Source organism: Crassostrea angulata, chromosome 8, assembly GCF_025612915.1.
Source record: "Crassostrea angulata isolate pt1a10 chromosome 8, ASM2561291v2, whole genome shotgun sequence".
NCBI classification, from domain to species: Eukaryota; Metazoa; Mollusca; class Bivalvia; order Ostreida; family Ostreidae; genus Magallana; species Magallana angulata.
Genome location: NC_069118.1, coordinates 20,712,289 through 20,728,239, shown reverse-complemented (window position 1 = coordinate 20,728,239; position 15,951 = coordinate 20,712,289). Strand labels below are relative to the sequence as shown.

At 32.5% G+C, this 15,951-nt stretch overlaps 2 protein-coding genes across 3 annotated transcripts; one reads left to right on the top strand and one right to left on the bottom strand.

Moving 5' to 3' along the window:
• The first annotated feature begins 1,723 nt into the window (after positions 1-1,723).
• Positions 1,724-5,825, top strand: LOC128161542 (uncharacterized). Its single transcript, XM_052824852.1, has 2 exons — positions 1,724-1,876; positions 3,198-5,825. The coding sequence occupies exon 2, from the start codon at positions 3,252-3,254 to the stop codon at positions 4,383-4,385; it is 1,134 nt and encodes a 377-aa protein (XP_052680812.1). The 5' UTR covers positions 1,724-1,876; positions 3,198-3,251; the 3' UTR covers positions 4,386-5,825.
• A 747-nt stretch (positions 5,826-6,572) lies between these two features.
• Positions 6,573-15,862, bottom strand: LOC128161544 (tafazzin-like). 2 transcript variants are annotated; one of them, XM_052824854.1, is made up of 8 exons: positions 15,556-15,862; positions 12,050-12,181; positions 11,708-11,920; positions 11,096-11,137; positions 10,063-10,125; positions 8,929-8,981; positions 7,712-7,786; positions 6,573-6,941 (listed from the first exon to the last, which is right to left on the bottom strand). In XM_052824854.1, exons 1-8 carry the CDS (start codon positions 15,671-15,673, stop codon positions 6,822-6,824), a joined length of 816 nt encoding a protein of 271 aa, XP_052680814.1. In that variant the 5' UTR covers positions 15,674-15,862; the 3' UTR covers positions 6,573-6,821. The 2 variants fall into 2 exon arrangements, with proteins under 2 accessions (XP_052680814.1, XP_052680815.1); XM_052824855.1 differs by lacking the exon at positions 8,929-8,981 and adding an exon at positions 8,856-8,908.
• Between the last annotated feature and the right edge of the window lie 89 nt (positions 15,863-15,951).

Genomic DNA, 15,951 nt, shown 5'->3' with positions numbered 1-15,951 from the left:
ATTTCATTCACTCATAGTTTGCTGCTACAACTTAAGCTTCCAAATATGTGACATGTACTCACATGCACACTTAACCTACTGTACATAACATTTTTACTTTACTACTTAACAATTTAAGCAATCTTTTGATGCTATTTACATGGATAGGTGATAATAAATGCAGCCATGCATGCAATGTATGAATGCATTTACTTAGATACTTAATTATTGAAAAAAATGATACTAAAAAACTTGTCCAGTGCTTGATTAATGGCATGGGAGAAGTTCATGCATTTTGGAGTTAGATTCCTTGTGCTATTATTGAACTGTGTGGTAAACTTCATTGCAGAAACAAAAGCCTGCATTAGTCCAAAACTAAGACAATTTTTGGGGGGCACTGTAAATTGCAAGTTTTTTTTGTAATTGATGAGCTACTGTGCATAAACCCAAATTTTCACATAGAGCTACTGATCAATCACCAAGTTAGATTAATATAAAAATGGAATATTAAGTGAAACAAAAAACTAAGCCATTTGACATTAGTGATATTTAAAGTTATTGGCAAGTAAGATGCACGATACGAAAAAGGATGAATATTACGAAAAATGCTATTGCACAAATTTGAAGCAAACTGGGTTATAATTTATCACCTAATTGTTTGGGGAAAAAAATTCAAATCAACCAAATCGTGCTGTAGTTGAGGTAAAAACATGACTCCATGCATGAAAATTTCAGTTTCATTTTCAACATACAATTATTATTCATTGAATTGTGTATTGTGAGCATTTAAATGTGTTAGAGGCAATAACAAATTCTTAATTGTTTAACATCGCTAAGAAACAACATTTTCCTTGCATGTCTTTTTAAAAAGAACTAAAAATTATCATAGACTACTCTTTATCAAGTTTCACACTCCATCAGGCATGTCAACATGCTCGGTAATAGTTAAAATATTTATCTAGGGCAATGATGTTTTGACGACCAGATTTTCAAATTAGAAGGCTCCATTGCAACAAGAAGGTTTGCCATAATTAGGAATATAATAAAATACACCAAAAATCTGCATTAAACAAATCTCTACGATATTTATAATCATAAATTTCTTGGTCGATATTTGAGTTCGAGTAAACATGGATAATTAGTTACCGAGTGCATCACTGACACAAATTACAGGCATGCACGTGAAGTGCAGGTCGTTTTGCTATCTTTCACACATAATCTTTGTCAGTTCAATTATATAAATAGAGCAATATTTGCCAAAATAATAAGCATTTTCTGCATTAATACAACAGACATACCTTCTCAAAACGGCTAAATATAGCAATTTCTGGAGTGCATAAAATAAATATCTGACCGTTCATTGGTCAAGAAGTATGGCAATAATCCAATCATAAAAATGAACACAAAATAGAATGTTGGCTAAGTCGTTCGTAATATTTTGATTTTTAATTAGTCAAATTCATTTTAGTCTCTTAAATTACCTCTTTGACTATACTTATGAACATTAAAATGTTAATTTTGAAAACATATCTTTGTCTAAAATATGAATGTAAGAATTCTTGGTTTATGTCCCTTTTAATCGGGATTGAAAATATAAAGATAATTTCTTCCTGTAAATTAAGAATGTTTTATTGGTATTTTATGTGAAATACTCGTTGTTGTACATTCCAATGCACGCATTTCTTCTTGTATACATCAAAGACCATCCGACTGTTTTACGCTACACAGAGCTGAAATTTGATTGGTCGTCAAATCGACTCGACCAATCGCATTCATTCAGTGAACGAGCTTCATGGCGCCAACTTGGAAGAGGGAAACCAACATCAAGAAAACTGTCAATGGAAGAATCAGCCGAATGAACCGAAATACAAACCCGTTAAAGAACGATCTGTATCAAGTAGGTATAACTATGTCATTATGTGGTATTTCATTGCCTGATCGCAGTGTTTTACAATATTTTATCGTAATACCCCCCAAAAATGACAACTTGTCAGTGTTCTCAAAACATCTGGTAAACAAAGTAAAGGACGTTATCGAATGATCGGGGTATAAAGTCACATGGATCTTCAAATAAGCTTTTATTATCACCTCGATAAATTTCATTTAATTTAATCAGTTGCATGCTAATATTTTTCAATTGGAGGAGATCTTGAACGTGTCAACTGAATAAACAGAGTCGATATATATACACGTACATTGTTTATTGGAGCCAGTGTACATGTACCTTTGTGTGACTCAAGTTAAGGGGTATAACTGTGGTCTGAATCAATTCTTACCCGGTGGCAATTGGGAGTCACTTTACTCCCTTACAGTAAGGATGATATTATGAAGTGAATTTTCTATTGTTGATACAATATTAAACTCAGTTCTTTGCAATACATTGTATGATAGACTTTTCACATTCAAATCAAACTTTGTTTTTTCATGATTTATATTAACAAATGAATTATGTTGAATGGTAATAATAAATGTTGTGAATAAAGCAATAATAATAACAGCAAACTTTTGTTTCATTAACAAAACTTATTTTTGGGTGTTTTTTTTATGGGGAGGGGTGGCTAATGAATAAATCCTCAAAAACAACTCTAAAATTCTCTGTGTATCATTTCTAAGGTATCCTTCCTTGTAAAAAATGAAACTAGAATATAAACCTTTAAGTTACTATTGTAATTGTTAAAAAAATACACCATGTTTTGATTAATATGTACATGTCTAACATTGATGAATCTTGTGATCTATAACAAACATAATGTGTTGTTTTTAGCAACCCTTAGGGGGCCTCATTAGAGTGTTACAATAACAGTAGGATGTACCTCTCCAATTCTAAATTGGTCTGATTGGAGTAATTAGATTTTTATCACACCTTTAACTGGTCTTACTCGTGAGAATACCACCTTCATGTGTTTCTCTGTAAATTTGGCAATATAGACACATGTATGAAGAGTACATTTCGCAGTTAAAATTTAACTCAGTTTCTATAATTCTCTGTCATTAATTTGTTCATACTTTAGACTTTAGCTCATTGTCAACAAAATGTAAATGTAAAAATACAAAAATCAAAGGTATCAATATCTCTATATTAGAATTTTAAAGTGTATATATATTTATTTTTAAATGGTTCATTGTTGATTATTGTGCTTGGAATTTTGGTATTATTAACTTTGCTGGTTGATTTACTCACTGCATATTTAATGATCAGTGAAATTTCTTATTTGCAGGTTATTTGTGTCATTAGTTTCTGTGGACATTAGATTCTAAATCTCTTCATCAACATGAATCCAACACAAGAGGGGCAATTTGATAGTGGCTACTTTTCACCATCCCACATCCAAATCAAAGTGGAGCCCTTGAGTCCAACTCGACTGCCCATGTTGAATCCAGATCTTGGTGCTAGCCCCCTCAAAACAGATGTCCCTGACATGGATGTTGGAAGACCTCTAGAGGATGTCAGCATATCAGGAGATTGGGAAAAAGACTTCTTTACAAATTTTGAGGAGAACTTATTCAACTTTGACTTTGATGATAAAGCACTGAATGATATTCTTGTGTCCCCTAAAGGAAAGGAGGCCTTGAATGACTTGATGAAATCTCCAAAGGGGAAGGCTATTTTGAATTCCCCTAAAGGAAAACTGTTGAAGAATAAATTGAAATCACTGGATACACCTGAACATGTGAAATTTCGGCGTACTAACAGTTCTGGGTTTGATACTAGTCCAAATGTGTTGTCGCCTTGTGACCCAAATAAGATGTCTGCTACACCAGGACCATACAATGTGGATTCCAGGAGTGCACTGAAAATGTCAAGAAGAAAACTTACCATGGTCCTCAGTGGTAAAGAGGATCAAGAACCTGCTAGAAAAGTGATTAAAATGGTTCAACCAAATAAAGTGATACCCATCGCACAACCAAATAAAGTGATACCCATCGCACCCAAGATTCCAGAAGAAACCAGCGATACTTGGCCCACTAAAGAAAGGCTGAAATATGCAAGGGATAAGTTCAAGCGGACCCTCGAGTTGGCTGTAGAGACCTCCCGGTTGAAGAGTTTGGTGAAGGAGGAACCAAAGGTGCACCCTCAATCTCCAAGAAGGAAACGCAAGAAGAATTCCCAGAAAGCAGAGTGTTACCCTGAGCTAAAACAAGCTCTGAATCAAAGGCCGCAAAAAAGTAGTTCCAGGAATCGAATGCCCAGCATAAAACTGAGAGAAAGCAAAGAATCAGAGGTGGAAATCAAAAAGGAGTTGTCTGCCCCTGCATCACCATTTTACCCCGACTACATTGAGGACATTGAGTATAATGACGAGGATGATGATGAGGACTATGATAAATTCTACAAAAACTATGTTCCCTTCACTGGATTAAAGCAAGCCAAGAGGAGAAAGAAGTTTAAACAGAGTGTGTATTGAAAACTAATGAAGCCTTAATTCATGTGATATTGTCAAAAATACATTTTGTGAATTTAAACAGAAACATTAATGGCAGAATGTTTTATTATTTTATTTTCAGAGGAAGCTCCTCATACAATTCAGCTTGTCTTGAATCTGGATGCAATGCTACTGTTATATTTTTTTTTAGAGATATGTTTGTGTTCAGTGGAAAAGTCAATGTCATTTGAACGTATGCAATAGGTTGTACATATTAAAGACCATTGAATAGAGATGAAAGCTCTTCAAATAAGGAGGCATATGCAAACATCTAATTAGACTATTTAAAAATGTAATTTTATTGAATATTCCAATAGCCCTAAAATGTACATGCATGTATGTACTCAATAATCATTGTCATTTGATGTAAATATAGTGCAAGCGTATGAGATGAAGAAGAACAATGCAGATGGCATTTGATGTGGTGTTTATGAAATATATGCTATTTCTTCTGTACTGTATGAATACAATGTAAAGATAATAAGATATAACATAAATTGTAGTGATATCAGAAATCAAACTTACATGTTGTAGAACACTTTCAATCAGTAACATTACCCGGTATATATATTCAAGTTCGTGTATTAATTTTTCATGTTCTCTGAGCAGTATTTCATCTTTCATTTTATTTTAAGTAGCCTGCTCTCGTTCTCATTTGTAATGCCTTTGCTTTAAAATTCTGAAAAGTTAGCAGTGAGCATGTTGTTAATTTGTACATGTATGCAGATAACAATTTGGCAACAGTAGCGAAAGCAAAGGAATATTCCTTTGGAGTTTGGAAGATGTTTGATTTTCATATGCTTAGCGTTAGCTTTAAAGTTTGTTTTTGTTTCTTATTTCCGCCTCTTTAGTGCTTTGTTTTCAATAATTCCAACAGTTTATTTTCTTGTTTTTCCACAAAGAAGTATGTTGTTTGTGTGTGTGTCAATAATGTCAAATTGGCAACTACATGTAATACATTGAAGGTATTTCAAGAGGTTCTCAATGAAAACAAACAAAACCTACCATTCATCTGCTGTCTTTTAATGGTAAGAAAAAGTTGCAATATTTATTTATTTATTATTTTGTCTTATTGTTCAGATATAATCAATTGTATCAGGGATTTTGTTGTGTTGGACAATATCACTTAGATGTACAGTTTTGCCTAACCTCATTGTTTTTCATATTATATAGCTATATTCCTAAATAGATTCAATCTAATTTTCATGCATCTCAATCTGCAATAGTATTTTTAATTTGGAATTTCTGATCCGTCGTAATTGATACCTTGGTTGTAGAGTCCTCTTGTATGGTCTAGTGTTCATTACAGTTGTATAAAGATGACCAGGTATTAGGAAATAATGCTAGATATCAACTCATCATTTTCATTATATGCTGTGTTACTTGCGAAGCATGTAGTCCAATAAAGAATCAATAAATGCATATCAGTGTTATGTTTCTCTTTCAAAGTAAATGAATTTTGAATTGTCAATTTAATATATATATACGAGGGGAGCGCGGTTAAATATGGGATCTGCGTTGACGGTACTGTATATGGGAAAAATGTAGAGATATATCCTAGATTTAACATATAGTGGCTCAGTGCTATGAATTTCTATGGGTATGCTAGCACAGTTGAGTTATCGCAATGTTCATGAAATGTACAAAATGATGCAAAAATTTTATTTATAAATTGAATGTTTCTGATTTAATTAATGATGTTTCTGATAAAATCCTCTATGGAGCGCTTTTCTAGTGGATCCAAAATCAAAATTTAACTGGAGTGTCTCATGATTAAACTTCGACCTAATATCATCTCCCAGATAGACCATGTTTATCTTCAATTTTATTACATACAAGATTAAAAATTTCCAAATGCCATCTGATGATATGAAATTATCATGGTGCAAGAGCATGATATGTCAACATTTGTGCAGTTTTATCATCAGAGATTGCAATATTCTATTTTGTATAATACATGTACCAAGTTTCTTTTAAACAAAGTAGTGTATATACCTAATTACCTATGCACAAAATTTTGATGTTTTGTCCAAAACCAATCAATTTATCAGTGTATTTTTAAACCTTCAGTATAAATGCTGCATCATATTCATGCATTTTCATAAGCAATATGTAACCTTAACCAGCAAAGAAATCTTGTATCCCTGTCTAAGTAACCACAAGCACTGATTCCTTGTAACTACCATTTAATCTTTAAATAACAATCGCTCCAATTCATCTCATATAAAAATATACATATTTAAATTCTTCAATAATAGCACGTCCAGATGTCCGTGTGTACATAACCTGATATTAAAAACAAAAGTTTAAAATACAGATCTAAAGTCCCTGCACTCTACATCCATCTAAATGTTGATGAGTTGTATGTTGATCGTAATGCTGCATAGTTCTTGTGTGTAAGTATCAAAGAAGACGTCGTCATCTGTCTGCTTTGTGAGGTTCTTCCGCTTTCCGAACTTTGTGAAGTTCTTCCGCTTCTTTCCGAAGGGCGTAAAGTTTTTCTTGAAGAATGTCTGTAAAATGTTTCCTGAGCTCAGTCTGAAAAAAAACATAATGAGAATACATAGGTCACAAAAGCCATTGCTACATCTATATTTAAGGAATATAGAATCATTGTCATTAATAAGATGATTATTTATGGTAGATTTGATCATGCCACAACCGAAACGGTAATTATCACCTCATAATACTCAGAGAATTATCAAAGATATATGATTTCTAACATTTATATAATTTCCAGCAAATGTACAATAAAATATTATATCAAATATTTTTTACATAATGTTCATTTCGTATAAATTTTTTGAACTATACTTTACAAATTGATTCGTAGTGTTTCACAAACCAAAACACTGCATGGAAAAAAACGAAAACATTATGTACCTATATAGATCATGCTTCAATTGAAGTGCATGCCAAAGGAATAGAACCTGCTGGTTATTAACCATTTAAATAAGATAAAAGTATTTTGTTTCATTATCTCGGACAAGAACGACACAAGATTACTGGGTTATATGCATCACATTATTGCTGACTATAGTTCTATTATCAGTGCAAACTGCAAATTATAGAACGCAACATGGCGGTCGCAATGTATCGTAATTGAACATGCATTGCTAGCTGCAGGTCTGTAGCTCCCGGTCTGAGTTTTTTGACAGACTCAAAACTGAAGGTTTTCAGACCCAGAGCTACAGACCTGCAGCTAATGCATATTATTTATTAGTACGGGTAAGTAATAAATGTATAAGAGTACCATATCATATATATCCAATTCAAAAGTTTGACATAGTTATATACTCAGTACTCACAGCAGTCATCTTGTGTTTCAACCGCTCCAACTCCTCGGAGAAATCAATGGGATTGCCCACTAAAATGGTGATTTTCTGAGAGGAAAAAAATCCCACATTACAATACATTTACATCCTCTTGTTTTCTTCTAACACTGAAAAATTACTGAGCAGACGCTTCGTTATATCCGTGTTTTACTGTACTTATTTTACGCAAGCATACTTAATTCAACGATTCCACTGGGTTTTTTTTTGTCAAATCGCAGAAAAATAACATCCTAAGCACCCAAATTTTGTTATAATTTCATAAAGTTTACAACTGACTTAAAGAAAAAAAGAAGATTGAATTTGCGAGAGGTGTTTTTTGTGATTTTCATTAACTTTAATTCCTTGATTCAGGAATCTACAGTTTCAGTACAGTACTTAAAATAATTACAGGTTGTAATATACATGTAATGAAGACAAAAATAGCTAAATAAGTATGTTTATATAAAAAGAATGTCTTTTTATCTTTATATCAATGAACTCCCACATCCAACTAGTAGAGATCAAAAGTCAATATAAAAAGGGGATTTCAGGATAGTTGATTGATGCAGTATAGTTCAGTACATGTATAAAATAAAGGAACTAATCATATCGTAACATAAATCATGAAACATACAATAAGGTTGGGGTACAATTGGGTTTATTCATGAAGAATACTGAATAGTGTTTGTGTAATAACAGCATATAGGTGCAATTTTTATTCATACATGTACTTACAACAGGAGTTAATACACAGGAGTGTAAGAATGTGGAAAATCAGACAATGAAACTCAAAGAAAGGCAGTTTTAGATAATGAAAACATGTTTTAATAAATTAACTCAGTCGTAAAGAGAAGAGGCGTGTGTTGTGAGTCTTGTGAACCTATATATCTTGGAATAATTTTGCCTTAGCAGCAAAAAAGTTCAAATCCGAAACCCGGGTTACCCCTTTATGTGAAATAGAGAGAGAGAGAGCATTTTTCTTTAATTTTAATGGGAAACAGAGTTCAATGAAAAAGAAATGCATGGGAGTTGTTCATGTAGGTCTAATAATAGGCACAGGTAAATGACATTGTTAGTGAAATATACTCTGGTTATAATTGTGGGGGGTGTACAAAGCACTTCAGACCCTCCTCTGTACCTTTCCAAACTCTGGAATATGAGGATTTTTATTCGGAAATGTATCATCCATTCCTATCAACAGAAAAATATACCTTTTTAAAGCGAGGAAAATAAGGAGTCTTTGTGGGTAAAGCTTCATCCATGCCTGTGGAAAAGGATAAAAGAATGTGTCAAAATTTTCTTGATATTAATACATTTGAATTTAGCCCTTGTTTGATGAGATTTGGGATTAATCAAAGTACTGAGAATACAGACAGCATGACTTGTTTGAAATTTTGCTGCATTCTTGTTTTTACTACTGCTGGTTCATCTATGCCTCTCTCGGGACAACTGAAGCCATGACGAAGGATCAGACAGATTAAATCTATAATCATTGTACAATCTAACAGCTACATTTGAAGTTGTACAGACTAAATCATAAAAAAAATTATTACCATAGATTGAAGTAAACAACAGCTCCAAAGGCTACAACACATTGAGTTTTTTGTAGTAAAATCCTACTCTTTGTCAGGAATTTTTTTTTTAATTACCCTCCCCCTTTCAATGGATGTGGCCCTTTATTTTGGCTGTTTGCATTCCTATGAGTTGAACATATTTTATTGACTAATGATGCCAAAAGGATTGGAGGCAAGTTCCAAAAACTTATAGAGTCCTCTCCTTGTTGTACATAATATATTACAATGCCATACAATGCCAGTTAACATTTTAAACAGTTATAGTACACTTAATGAATCAGAAATAAATCAGTAGTTTTGAATGCTGTCATACTGTGCAAATCTAGAAGAATTAGAATTAGGATGGATAAGAAAGTTATGCAAATACATTTAAAAAATTTAGATAAATCTTTCATACTAGTACTTCTGTATAAATGTATGAACTTCTTGAAATATTTTCACATTTTCATCATAAAATAAAGTTACATTCATATCACCTAATGATACTTTGTTTTAAGTTTAATTGGAATTGGTGTACATAACGGTTCTATAAAAGAATTAAATATTGTGAAATGGACAGACAGACACTTAGACAGTTTTAACTCTGGACTACCGGTGAACACTAGATTCAGGTGAGCTAAATATTACAATGCCTCCAAAATGAATTTTTATACTCGAAAGTGTTTATTTGACATCAAATTCATTTTTTATTCGATCTGTTGCACCACTTTCATGTAGAGAGACCATAGTCCATGGCTTAAGCAATAAGCATAGCTAAAAAGAGGAGCTTACCGTAATGATAGAATGGAACCACTATGGGGCACTGCTGAGCTTCAGTCAGGAGTCGACCTATCCCTGAAAGGACCACAATCATTATGCTACAGAATATTTCTTTATCATTATGATATAGGATCATAGGTACCCTGCACTGTATTTACCTCCACCTCAAGTGATCAACTCAGCTAATCAGTATTGCTAATACCATATCACAAATTACAAGGTATCTTTAATTACAGAGTATTGTATCACTAATTGGTTAGTTACTAAAAAGGAAAGCTGACATTTATTGACATACATGATTGTAGGTATAACATTAAGAAAAATGTCCTTGATCTGTGAAAGGCATTTCATTTCGACCATTCTGTGACCGTTCTGACAAGTTGGGTTTTTGTTGTTGTTATTCTGATTGTCAGTAAAATTAACCTGGTACTCGGGGTCAAAGGAGGTTAAAGTAATCAAACATGGTAACAACAAAATAGTGATAGAATAGTCTATATGCACCGGTAGTGGACACTTCCTTGACAGACATGTAGGATGTGATAACAATAACAATAAAATTCCGGTTCAGCTGCAGGCCATTAGGCCGGAGACATATTCTATAGTATCTGACTAAAAGTACAAACTAAAGGTGAAAGCCCACTCCAATTACCTTATGTTACCATCCTCCCACATACATAAACATTTTTTTTTTGGCCTTTCACACACATAAGTTGTGCGAAATTTTTATACTTCACCCTTTAATTATTTTTTGTAGGTTTAAAAAAAAAAAAAAGATTTTTTTTTCAAAATATTTTGAAAATTGTATTTTTTTTTTTCACACATACCGGTACATAAGTTTTAACTTTTGTAACAACTTTTGTAAAAGAAGGTATTAAAGTTATTAACAAAATGTTATGATAAGACAAGTATCCATGCCACTAGCTAATCAAGTAAAGGGATTTTATCAAAGGATTTAATTGTCACCTCTCCATCAATCACTACACTGTATAACTTCTAACAACAATAACAACTTGACGAAGATTTTATGAAAATCAAAAGTACTTACCCCATTTAAATCGAATGTAGGTTTTTTCAAGGTTTATTTTACCTAGAAAGTATGAACAAAAGAAATTACTGTTTGACACCTAAAGACTATGGACAAATATGTGAAACAATAACAATTCACAGCTCTCAAAATAAACATGGTAGTATCGGTACTAGAATTTAACAATAAATCTTATGTGAGCCTTAATCCCATTACGTTTCAGAGAAGGTCCTGTAAAGTAAAAGTTTTGTATATCTGTACAGAGAAACCAAATTATTTTACTTAAAAGATTTGTTCCACAGAGTTGACCCTGTATGAACCCTCCAAAATGAGATATGTCATATGGATTTAAAACTGCTAATTTAAAGCAAGCGACTTCCTATTGCCACATACTATTTCAAATTAGCACTCAATGAAATATATAAGTAAACAGTAAAAGTACCACATAAAACAATGATCATCAGTTTTATTTTTACAAACCATACTTTGTCTACTCAATAGGAGTGATATTATTACTAAGAAAGCTTCAAACTGTTTTAAAATATCAAGCATATAATTGAATAATATATTAAACTTCATACAAATGTATTAATTTAAAGAAGGCTTTTACAGGTATACAGTTGGAATATATACCTTCTGGAAATATATGTACCCATCCCCCGCGATCAATCTTATCCAGGGCGTAGTCCATGGGTTTCTGATAGATCCCCTCGCCCCTGATCACTGGAATGGCTTTCCCGAGACTGAAGAAGAGTGCCAGCGGTTTGGAGGTGAAACAGATCTCGTCTGCCACAAGGACCCATCGAAGTCTTTTACCATTCAACACATGATCCCATCTAAGCATAGCTATTCAAAATTTGAAGAATCTTATCATTAAAAGACAAAATATCTTGCATTTGTCTCCATGTCAATTGATTCACAATCAATGATCATGTCATATTATCTTTTATGGCTTGAACTTTGACCTTTGTTTACCTAAGGTCGTGGGGTCATCGATACAGCTGTCATGGTTACTGTATGTTATCAGACTGCGTCCAGACTTTCTCACTTGGTCGACCGTGTCTATTATTTTCTCCTTGTTATAAACTTTGCAGTAGTTCAACTTCTCTGAAACCAGATTTAAACTTCTGATAAAACCATCATTTAGAACCATTTTAACAAGAGCTTGGACTTTGGGTAGTTGTGTTAAACAGTTATGTGACGTAGGCCTGTCTATTTCATTGTCAGCTACGGCTCTCTGAAATCAACAAGATTTGTCTGGCTTTTGAGCTCAATCAATCGGTGCATATTTCGCCTGAAACCATGTCATTTTTAACTTGTTTTGACGCAAGAAATAGATAGCTACGTCCTAATGAAAGTCCAAGGCCTTGTTAAAATGGTTCTAACTTGTGACTAAGCAATAACCTCTATCCAAAGCTGAACTTTTGTATCAGCACATAGAACATTGAACATTGTGTCGAAATTTAACCAAATCTCTTTTGAATGTGAAGTATCCAAAAGTTGCTCAAAACAAAAAACTATTTTGGATATCTTTCAGTTCACTGAACTCTGAAATAGAAGGGATTAGATTATGGCGATCATGCTTTACACTTGTCCAAAAAATAACCTGACTACTAACTTAATATAGCTGATCAAGGGACGGTCAATTGGGTATTAGCTTCAATACGCAGGTGTGTTCAATACTATCAGAAGAACATCATGAACATGTTTCTCACAACAAGACAATGAGAAGTGTTGGGTACCATACAGTACACAAATCCAGAATACACAGAGATGAAAAGGACATTTACACAAAGATTTTTCATCAACAGATCCTGTGCAAAATTCAACTAAATAAGCTATTTTGTTGTTGATTTCATGCATTAATTGAATTTAACTTGAATATTGAACATTTACTTTCATTAAATGTATATAAACAGTCACAGAGGAGCTTTAATTTGCAAAACAGTACATGTAGTAAGTGCATTTAGTCCAAACTTATTTCTTGGAGCATCCAAATACTGTATTTCCAATTTTAGAATACTTTATATCATTTTAAGGAGAAGATGTAATCAAATATTGACTTCATACAACCTATTTACAAATCTATTACATTCTCTTTACTATATAAAGTAATAGCATTTTCATTCAACACATGTCTTTCTGTCACCTGTAGCTACAGGGAAAAGTATGTAACTTAAACTTTTCCAATGAGCAATTAAAATTCAGAAAAATAATATGTAAATACAGGATGGTCAGGAAAATATTACTCTTGTCACCTGATCCTGACCGATTTTATTTAGAGGTACGTAGATACTTTTATCACTGTTACATCGTGAGGAGGGCGTCTCTTACTGTTCACTGAATTTTACAATTGAGCAAACAGATAAATAAACATTGGACAGTACAAATATGCCATACTTTCCATTTAAAGTACACTTGAGACCGCAGAACTGGGTGAAATCATGATGGACTTGTTTGGGTTACTTCTAGCCTTGTCACCTGTCTGGTACCAAGAGGAGCAGAGTACATCCGAATCATAGCCTACCATTATTGATTAATTGATATGTGAAATGAAACACGCCAAACAAAACTTTCATTTCTCAAAGACTATATTTAATAATATTAGGTAAAATTAACAATGAAATATATCTATGAAAATTCAATTCGACCAAATACACATTCTTGAAACTTTTTCTAAATGTTCTCAGTGAATAAAAGAGTTCCTCTTAATCATGTTAATGCAAAAGGCAAATACATGTACACAGGCACTAGCATGGCTTTTTGTTGCCTTTCTGTTTAATACTGTTGTTCATATTAAATAATACTGTTTATTTTAAACTAAACTAAAATAGTTCATTAGTTGTTTGTTCAAGTAAAAATCATGAATCTTGTAACTACCGATAGTCTTCAAAACAAATCAAGCAATAAGAAAGATTCCTTTAAATCTTAATCTTCTAACAGTACAAGTATCATGCACTATTTCTTCTTTAAAATTTACCACATCACATTCAAAATTGGGTTATAAATCTTTAGTTTAAGATGTACACGTATAGTATCTCCTCTGAATGAATGAAAAAGTATCAAATATATTCACATGATTTAACAATGATAAGGTTTAACTGATATTGGTTTTTTTTGGTCCGATGTGAGAGCAAGTCAAAGTTAAACATATGCATCACTGCATTTATCAAAGTAAATTTCACCCATTCTAATCATTTGATTAACATTAATGCTAGCCTAATTTCTGATGGGATTAAAATATTTATTCAACATATGGTCAAAAATGATTATAAACTATCACACTTCACATTAATTTGCCTCATACATTCAGATACATACCAAATAAATTTTTGCAGGCATTACACATTATAAGCCTCTTACAGAGAGAATGATCTAAAAATCAAAGGTACAAGATTTTCAACCCTTGATTTGTTTTGGCTAATGACTTTATGCAGAACTGCAGTCACTTTGTCTGCTCAAGTTAAAATTTAATCACACTGCCACAAAGAGTGAGAATTAAGATATAAACCACACCAACTAGAGACATACATGCAGCAGTCCTATCTAATGCATTGGTTAAGATTCAGAACAATTTCTATGTTCCTACAACAATGTCTTAACAAAAGTACATCAACCTTTGATACAGTGAATAAGATCTCTGTCCTTGAATTTTCGTTACATTATAATCACTGACTAAGAAAGACTAAATGCCAGAAATGGAGTTATGTTCGCATTAATATAAACCAAAATTATGCCTGGGGACTGGATTTTTCCTTAATTTTCACCCTCTTAATTAAATCCCATTGAAGAATTTTGCATGAATATATGAAGATACATGCATGCAAGCTTGAAGCTTTGACCCCAAACTTGACTTGTGTAGATAGTGATTGGGCAATTTTAGAAATTGCATGGATTTTTATCATTAATTATAGTCCTTACATTAATTTTTCACAGTTGGACAGCCTTTTATGAAATCTGGATTGTTTAGACTGTCACATAAAAAACAAAAAATTTGGGACCAAATGTAAATTTAAAAAAAGGCCGATAAGTCGAAGTGATAATTGTCAAAACATCTTGATATTTTTAAAGTTTACTTATTTAGCTTTGATTCCAAATAAAGTCAAACCTTTAAATAAAAATCTTACAAATTATTTTGAATTTATGATAGGCAAACACAGTTCAATGCATAACAATTTTTTTATAACATTAATTAAAACACGATTTTATAAAAATTATTCAAATCAACTTTTTACAACACAACATATACTGTAATAAAAAAATATGAATTACATTTAGTCTTTAATAATTTGGACACAAGCTATAATTTAGTATCATATATGTTTAGAGTTGTCAAGCGAAATCATTAGTCTCAACCTCTCTTTGCGTGAAACAGGGACGTATATATATACGTCACTGATGAAAATCGCCAATTTTTCAGACGCCAAAATAATCAGATGTATAGTATATATGTTAATTACAATATAAACGACGATACCTACCTAAATAAACTTTAAAAACAGCCCCCGCTAATCCGCAGACAAAATTGGACGACCAATTCCACAATTTCGTTTTCACGGGAGACTTTCCATCTGGAAACAGCCAATATTTCACTGGCATTATGGCCAGTTTATAGTCCCACACGATCCAACAGGTTTAACGGTCACGATTGCTTGTCTAGAAACACTAAACAATTTCTCGAATTAAGTCCGAACTTTTCTGATGCTTTACAAACAACAGACCAGGCTTGAATGTGTCCATGTGGTGTTGTTTGCCAATAAAAGCAGTAGGAAAGTCATAAGTTGATTTTGGGAATCTTGATCTCGATGCAATTAATTTCTTAATCTCAATGTTTAGATATATAATGCAAAAAATATATATGGATAAATATTCTTAAA

Coding starts and splice junctions, on each gene's coding strand:
- LOC128161542 (XM_052824852.1), top strand. CDS start 3,252: ATGAATCCAACACAAGAGGGGCAATTTGATAGTGGCTACTTTTCACCA.
- LOC128161544 (XM_052824854.1), bottom strand. CDS start 15,673: ATGCCAGTGAAATATTGGCTGTTTCCAGATGGAAAGTCTCCCGTGAAA. Junction 12,182..15,555: donor TGTTTTTAAAGTTTATTTAG/GTAGGTATCGTC, acceptor ATCTGGTTTCAG/AGAAGTTGAACTACTGCAAA. Junction 8,982..10,062: donor GGTTCCATTCTATCATTACG/GTAAGCTCCTCT, acceptor CCTTTTCCACAG/GCATGGATGAAGCTTTACCC.